Source organism: Adiantum capillus-veneris, chromosome 1 (genome assembly GCF_014529385.1).
Source record: "Adiantum capillus-veneris isolate H3 chromosome 1, ASM1452938v2, whole genome shotgun sequence".
Taxonomy (NCBI): Eukaryota; Viridiplantae; Streptophyta; class Polypodiopsida; order Polypodiales; family Pteridaceae; genus Adiantum; species Adiantum capillus-veneris.
This window is the reverse complement of record NC_140931.1, coordinates 38,374,520-38,382,705: the sequence shown is the minus strand read 5'-3', so window position 1 is coordinate 38,382,705 and position 8,186 is coordinate 38,374,520. Positions and strand designations below refer to the sequence as shown.

General features: G+C 40.6%; 2 protein-coding genes and 2 non-coding genes across 4 annotated transcripts; 2 read left to right on the top strand and 2 right to left on the bottom strand.

Moving 5' to 3' along the window:
* Nucleotides 1–657, bottom strand: LOC147464569 (uncharacterized). The gene is made up of 2 exons (XM_086515835.1): nt 505–657; nt 1–437 (listed from the first exon to the last, which is right to left on the bottom strand). The coding sequence occupies exons 1-2, from the start codon at nt 644–646 to the stop codon at nt 292–294; spliced, it is 288 nt and encodes a 95-aa protein (XP_086371961.1). The 5' UTR covers nt 647–657; the 3' UTR covers nt 1–291.
* A 277-nt stretch (nt 658–934) lies between these two features.
* On the top strand, nt 935–1,021 carry TRNAS-GGA (transfer RNA serine (anticodon GGA)). Its single transcript has one exon. It is a non-coding gene; the product is annotated as a tRNA-Ser (tRNA).
* Nucleotides 1,022–3,771: 2,750 nt separating this feature from the next.
* On the top strand, nt 3,772–3,844 carry TRNAF-GAA (transfer RNA phenylalanine (anticodon GAA)). The gene has a single exon. It is a non-coding gene; the product is annotated as a tRNA-Phe (tRNA).
* Nucleotides 3,845–4,009: 165 nt separating this feature from the next.
* On the bottom strand, nt 4,010–5,067 carry LOC147464566 (uncharacterized). The gene is made up of 2 exons (XM_086515824.1): nt 4,701–5,067; nt 4,010–4,453 (listed from the first exon to the last, which is right to left on the bottom strand). The coding sequence occupies exons 1-2, from the start codon at nt 5,050–5,052 to the stop codon at nt 4,050–4,052; spliced, it is 756 nt and encodes a 251-aa protein (XP_086371950.1). The 5' UTR covers nt 5,053–5,067; the 3' UTR covers nt 4,010–4,049.
* Nucleotides 5,068–8,186: the final 3,119 nt, after the last annotated feature.

Below are 8,186 nucleotides of genomic sequence, written 5' to 3'. Positions count from 1 at the left end.
TTATTGGATCGATTGCGTTGCCGTCAATGAATTAGTGGTAGCTAAACTCCCTGGCAATTTCTTCGTTCCCAACGCTTTGTTTCTCAGAGGATTATTCACCCCGGCAATCTCCGATGATCTAAGGGATATCCAAAATACAAACGGGATGGTTGCTTGTTACCCCAATCGCAATTAGTCGTTATCGCGACTCCGGAGTTGTCGAAAACGCATAACATCTTTTGAATTAAGAGGTTGACGAAGAGTTTGTATTGCCGATTTCTCTAGTGGTGTATACCCCCTCCACGCTTACTCCTAAGATTTCCACGTATCACCAATTAACAGGTTTAACCTCCTGCTTGCTCGATACCTCGATCCGCGGGAGACGGGAGCCGTAGCTTGCGGGGCTGCATCAATCGTGGATACGCAACCGAAGGATTTGTTCGGCATTCGAAAAACACCTTTCTCAAATGTGGGCTTTTCAAATTGAGAGTTTTCTCCAATTAAGTGGGAATAGTGCTAAATTACCTCCCTTCTCGAATCGCACCATCCCTGTAGTATATAGAAGCTTCCCTCTCCTCTTAGTAGTAGGTAGAATTCGTATGAGAATATCCGCTAGAATTGTGAAAGTTTTATCAATAAAATTATCATTTCTCTGCGACCTAGGCATAATCAAAATTACTCCTTGTTTTCTTTTTATTACTTCACCTATTACTAATCCGTCAGTTGAAATTACGGAAGAAAGGTAAGAAATCTATTTGGAGAATAACTTGGAAGAGAGAAGTAGTCGAGTGATAAGTGGAATGAGATTTTAATTGGTGTCGGAAACTTCCGTCACGTTTCACCCCTATTTCGAGGGGTACTTAGTGAAACGGATACCCGCAAATTACTTGCCACTTCATCGCCTAAAGTCATAAAATAAAATCAGAGGTTTCACTGGTGAAATATCGCAGCTCGGGGAAAGGTGGCCGAGTGGTTTAAGGTGTGGCACCGGAAATGCTATGTAGATTTCTAGCTACCGAGGGTTCGAATCCCTCCCTTTCCTATTTCTATTATTACTTTCTCGGGATACTTTTGTCTATTCCTTGAAATGTAGTTGAACAATTATCTTGGAAAAGATGAAGTCGGAATAAGAGTTTTAATCTGTTTCCGGATACGGATAAAAAGGAGTTGAAAGAATACTTCAACAAAAACGATAGATGGGGGCTACTCTATCTCTTCACTTCGGTATCAAATGGACCGAAATAGCGCATAACTATAACTGGGAAACAACGTCGTGGGCCAAATCAACTTTTTTTTTAATCGGAAAATATTCCGTCACCCTCGAAACTAGAAGAGAAGGTTTTTAAATTTCAAGACTTAGAGGATTAAGAGGTAGACGGAATAGCTTTTCATGACTTTCTGCTAATCCGCCCCCCAACTTGCATCATTCGGAGTTTTCCAACTAAGTATTTTCAGGACAAATATCTACAAAGTATTTGATTGAATCGAATAAAAGCTTCTTCTACTAAGCTTTTCGAGAGTAATACTCAACAACTAACAATTCATTGATATCCAAATTGACGGATTCCCGGTTGACCAGATGGTTGACTAATCCCGTTGGTTCACCCGTTTTCGAAATAGACAGAGTTAGGTGATCTGGTACTTCGTTCCCACTGAGAGACTCACTCTTCGGAGCATTGGCAGAAGTTGGTCGGTTCCGAATACTGATAATATCCCTAGGTTTACATCGATAGCTTGGTATATCCACAACGCGATGGTTTACCAAAATATGTCTGTGACAAACCAGCTGTCGGGCAGCGGGAATTGTGGAAGCCATGCCTAACTGAAAAATAATATTATCCAGACGCATCTCAAGCAGTTGCAACGGAACTTGACCTGTCGAACCCCTAGTTCTTCTAGCAATGCGAACATATCTTAGTAATTGGCGTTCTGTCAATCCATAGTTAAGACGTAATCTCTGTTTGGCTTCCAAACGCACGCAGAATTGAGAAATCTTTCTCGACGTTGATTGGTCAACAGCAAGTCGAAATTCCCCCAAGTTAGACGTATTACTCTTACCCGTACCCGTAAGTCCTGGCAAATTTTTTAGACGACGCATCAATTTTAGACGAGGTCCTCGATACCGAGACGTAAAAACTCCTTTTCTATAAAATAAAATGAATGTTTTCCAAGTGGCAAAAAAAAAACTATGGGGTCGGCACGGAAATATTATTCATATCCACCACCAAATTTGGTAGAAGTTAATTGAAAATAGTATCTGTAGAAATCATAACATATAGTTAAAAAAATTGATAAATATCCACTTCGACTTGTTAAAAGTATTTGAATAGAAAGATGGGTGGAGTAGACGGAGATTCATTACTGGTGCATACAAAAATTTGTACTGAATGAGATGAATACGTTATGGCATATACATTTACATAAAGATTCTGTAAAGGAAACTTGCATATAGTAATGTGACAGGTGTATTGCTTCGAGTACTGTGTCCATATATACTTACTTTAGTGCTGAAGAGAAAAAAAAAAGTGGAGGATAAGTCAATTGTTGCCAATTGATAGACAGAGTTTCTCGTGCGTATTCCCATTCTTAGCGAACGGGAGGCAAGGTTGGGAAAGAGCGCTGTAGAACAGAAGCGAAAAAAGTAGAATGTTTAGATTAGACATGCGCATATTTGTACATATGTGCTAATCTTTCCCACTTGATGACTTTTCACCTGGATAGAATGGAAGCAAGTTGACAAATAAAAGGAAAGTGCACCAAAATTACTTTGAACTTTCGATAATGAGGAAATATCTAGGTATTTTCCTTCGCGGTTCCTTGGGGCCTAAAGGTGGGGATATGGCGAAATGGTAGACGCAGCGGACTCAATCGGATTGAGCCTAGGTATGGAAACGTATCAAGTGGCAACTCCCAGATTCAGGGAAACCTGGGATTATTCAGCAGGCAATCCTGAGCCAAATCCCGTTCCACGTTGTGGAGTAGTGATCAGATCGCTAAAAAAGCGGGATAGGTACAGAGACTCGAAGGGGGTTATTCTAGCGGGCGAACTATTAATAACTAGTTTTCAAATATTGAAATGTTCGATGTGGTTGGCCGCATGAGGTAAAGCAGATAGAAAGATTGAAGTGGAGTTGGGAAAAAGGATTTCAGTCTTCGGAAGCAAGCTCATTTTAATGAGCTTAAAAAAAGCAGTCATACGCGGAATCGGGCCAATATTCAGTCTCAAAAGCACTAAGTATACCTACTATCTCATATTGGTGCCGCCAGTTCTGACATCTCCCCCCCACCCGTCCTACCTAAGATCTCATCACATTTCTACGACTACTCTTCCCCCCTCAACGGATGAACCGGCAACAAATCTAATTTTTTTTTTCGCGAATAAAGGTAGAGCCCCATTCTACAAAGTTACCTATAATATAGGAGTGACGCAAGTTGCAGTAGAAGGAAAATCCGTTGGCTTTGGCCGTGAGGGTTCGATTCCCTCTATCCCCAGCAGTGAAACGTATTGGTTTTTTCATTTTCATTAGCATCAAATCCGATTGATCTAATTGCAATCAAAATTTGGGAAATCAATTTAAACCCGCTTGTTTTACCCATCAACGCATTTTGCAGATCAGCCATTCAGGCAGTTCAAATCCCTGAATGGCTTGATCAAACCCGAGTCTTCGGGTCTTACAGACAGCGTTAAACAAATCGGCAGAAACAAAATTGCAAATTTGATGAGTTGGGCAAAGACCCGAAAGCAAAGTTGCCTAATCTAAACTGTTTTGAAAACGAAACCTATACAAGTTGGCCGGGATAGCTCAGTTGGTAGAGCAGAGGACTGAAAATCCTCGTGTCACCAGTTCAAATCTGGTTCTTGGCAACTAAGAGAGAATTTTTTTCCCAAGTTGAGAAAACTGGTTTGAACCTATATTATAGGAACGAAATCCTCCTGGGAAAAGCTAGTTAGAAACTGAGATATTTTTGAATAACTGGATGAATCATTTGAGCTCCAATTTTGCCTGAAATTGCGTAATAGGTTGGGTAGAAAAAAGTTTTAATACTGAGTTTCTCCGTTTCTATTCAATTTAGTAGGCATCTTGTAACTCGTAGAAATTGGGTACCACGTAATCCTTACGGAGCGGCCAGCCAATCCAACTTTCAGGCATTAGTATACGCCTAAGGTACGGATGTCCTTGATAAATTATTCCTAACATGTCATAAGATTCACGTTCCTGGAATTCGGCACTTTTCCAAACCCAATAAACCGAAGGTATTTGAGGATTTGTTCTTGAAACAAAGACTTTTGCACATATTTCCTCGGGTTGATCCGACTGGTCTTGCATCTGAGTCAAGTGATACACACTAACTAGAGACCCCCCGGCGTTGCGTCGTAACACATTGAGACCGTAGATAGTTGAATCCGTAAGCATATGGGGCAACAGCTGTAGACAACCACTCTTCCGACTTGACTTCCAAAATCTCGACACCTCTGTAGTCGTAACCCAAAGGTCGATGTGAGAAATTGTGTTTGGTTAACCAGGCAGATAATCGACCTCGCGTTTTTAGATTAAACTTCTCTTTATCAACGGTGTTCATGTTAGTTAGCACCTCTTTATGTTCTGCTGATCCCTCCAAAAAGAGTAGAATTAATCATTAAATTGCTGATTTTAATTCATCGTGTTCATTTGCAAACTTTTGACAATTTTCCGAAAAATTGGCTGGCGCCAATTTCGTACCACAATTTTCTCTATCCCAATTGTATTTTCCGGCACAGGTGCCCGGTACGAGATTAAGTTGGTGGCTTATACTAAAGTACTTCGTTCGGATGGGGCGAGACGCCCGGTTCACAAATCTGTTTCGAGCAATTTTCTTGGGGAGTTTCGTTATGGCATCCATGATAGCTTCGGGTTTGGGCGGGCAACCCGGAAAATGAATATCGACAGGAATTAATTTGTCTACCCCGTGAACGGTACTGTAGGAATCCGTACTAAACATCCCTCCCGTAATAGTGCAAGCTCCCATAGCAATTACATACTTTGGTTCAGGCATTTGTTCATAAAGTCTTATCGGAGATGGGGCCATCTTCATTGTTATGGTACCAGCGGCGGTGACAATTAGATTTGCCTGTCTAGGACTAGATCTAGGTACCAGACCATACCGGTCAAAATCAAATTGCGAACCTATTAGGGAAGCAAATTCAATGAAGCAACAACTGGTACCATATAAAAGGGGCCACAAGCTCGAGAGTCTGGACCAGTTAGAAAAATCACTAATACTAGCCATAAAAATTGAGTCTGACATACCCCCCCTGAAGAGGCAACTGTGACATCGAATTTGAGAAAGAGTCTTCACCTTTGTATTCAATTTTCCTTATGTTCTTTTTGGTCGAAAGTTAACACCATTGCGATGCTCCTTTTTGCCAAGCATAAACCAAGCCGACGATTAGTATAAATATGAATACAATTGCTTCGACGAAGGCAAATAAGCCCAATTCCTCGAAAGATGTAGCCCAGGGATAAAGAAATACTGTTTCAACATCGGAGACCGTAAATACCAAGGCAAACATATAATGACATATCTGAAATCGAATCCAAGTGTCTCCCTTTGGTTCAATACCTGACTCGTAACTTGTTGACTTTTCTGGTCCCTCCTGGGGGGGGGGCGGCAAACCTGGTAATAGTAAAAGCCAAAAGTGGAATAGATATACAGACTAATAGAAAAATCCGGAAAGAGTCATATTGGTGAGATAAAAACATCCACATACTCCTTTCTTCCCGACAATTACCGCTCTTTGATCCATCTAGGTAGGTTTACCACCTACAACCTCTCCAGAGAAGTGGGTTAGGTGTACAGTCCGCTTCTGTTGGTCACTACTAGAGCTAGTAATTACCACATTGAAATTGAAGATAAGCGGGAGATGTAGTTTCATTCTTTCGATTTCATTTCATTTTTTTTGAAAAAAAAGAAAGAAAAAGAAGGCTACTTACTATTAGTATAGTAAGTACTCCGAGTCGATTGCGTGACATACACATCGAATTAATTACCTGCTACAAGTAGGAATTGATCCAAATTACCCTTTATGGGTAACATTGGTTTAATGTATGAAGTTGATTAATTTAATTAATTAGGCATATAACTTAAACTGATTGAGCGGATCGTGACCTACCAATCATTCTTTATACCCAGCTTCTCTCTTTCCAAACAGATTAGGGCTATACAGATTTAAACCGTAGACATTCTCGGTTATGCAGATCGGAATAGAAAAACAAATTCTTAAACTGCTTGTTGAACCCAACATGCCGCTTTCGCAGCATCGGGCTCTTTAACCAACTAATCCCCAAAAACAAGCGTTGATATACCAACCTTCATGTCACAGATAAGTGAGGAGAGATGGTTCCAGATGCTCGATTAATCCTTTTCTTTTATAGATATTCCTTCAAATTAGAAAATTGGGAAGAACTACATGATGAATAAGAACTGAATTAAGCAATCCCGAAGTATTTTTGATAAGATTATAAGCTATGTGTTGACACATGTTTGTCTCTGCTGGGCAGAAATCCAACTCACAAGCCTAAATAGTCTCTGTCGCTTGGAGAAGCTAGCTTCGCGAAACCTCCTACACTCGAAAGTTCGTGAAACGAGGAAGAGATTTTGTGTGGTCCTCGCATTGTCCAACCATTTGTAGCATTGGAGAAACCAATTATCCACCATATCAACTTTCTGAAATCGATTTGCAATTGATTTGTCTGTCATGCTACTGTTCCTTTGTGGAAAAAAAAAGTAAGGCAGAGATAGGTCATGCATTGTCTTGTTTTTGCATGAGTCGTTGGGTTTCGACCAATCTTCCAAAAAAACGTCGGCGCACGTGTAAGCGAGGCGCTCTACCGCTGAGCTATAGCCCTTGACAAAACCACTTGGGTAACAATCATGTTACTTGTAACAACTCACCTTTGTCAAGTAAATTAATGGACGGTAAGCGATAAAGTGTATAACCAGTATTTTTTTTTTTCTAGTTCTAGAACTAGAACTTGCTTCGAGCCACTTCTCGCGGGTATAATGAATTCACGCATGTGAATATGTGTCTATCTATGTATAGATACTGAGATATGCAAAAAAAAACTATCTAGTGACAGACCCAAAAATCGTAACTTGAACGCATAGATATTTGACATCGGCCTACTTAACTCAGCGGTGAGAGTATCGCTTTCATACGGCGAGAGTCATTGGTTCGAATCCAATAGTAGGTAACACTTATTAGATACCGCGACTACTAAATAGGCATCGAATCGGTACCTAATAAGATTAGTCGGTACCTAATAAGATAAGTTTTCACTGTTTGCAAGATTTGTTGAACGCGGAGCACCGTAACACTATTAAAATACGGGATTCTTGCACCGAATTGGGAATATCATATTAGGTTTACAAAAGAAAAGACAAACTAAACGATAGTTGAAGCTTCCAATCTGGCTTTAGCTCTTTTAAATGTCAAGTTGGCTTCTATTAGCTTTCTCCTGCCTTCTGCTTCAGCTAACTCGGCTTGAGCCGTTTGAAAACTTTTTCGAGCTTCCTCAGGATCAATTTCGCTAGCTCTCTCTGCCTCGTTGACTAATATTATCACTCGATTATTATCTATCATGGCGAAGCCACCCATCGGTGCCATTGCAGACCATTGCTTATCACTACGTATTTTTAAAACCCCCATATCCAAAGCTGCAAGGAGGGGTGCATGATTAGGTAGTATGCCAATCTGACCACTATTGGTGGATAAAATAATTTCCCATACCTCAGAATTCCAAACTATTCGATTAGGAGCCATTACACAAAGACTTGATACCATACCTCTTATTGACCCCCGCTTGCAAAGCCGCGGCTTTTGCGGCGGCTTCATCAATATTGCCAACTAAATAAAAAGCTTGCTCGGGGAGATTATCCAACTCTCCAGGAAGAATCATTTGAAATCCCTTAATTGTTTCTGGTAAACTAACATATTTACCCGGAGAACCCGTGAATACTTCCGCTACAAAAAAAGGTTGTGATAGGAAACGCTCTATTTTTCGAGCTCTAGCTACAGTCAAACGGTCCTCTTCGGATAACTCGTCTAGTCCGAGAATAGCTATAATATCTTGAAGTTCCTTGTAACGCTGCAAAGTTTGCTTAACCCCTTGTGCCGTCTCATAATGCTCCTCACCTACAATCCAAGGCTGCAACATAGTTGAAGTCGA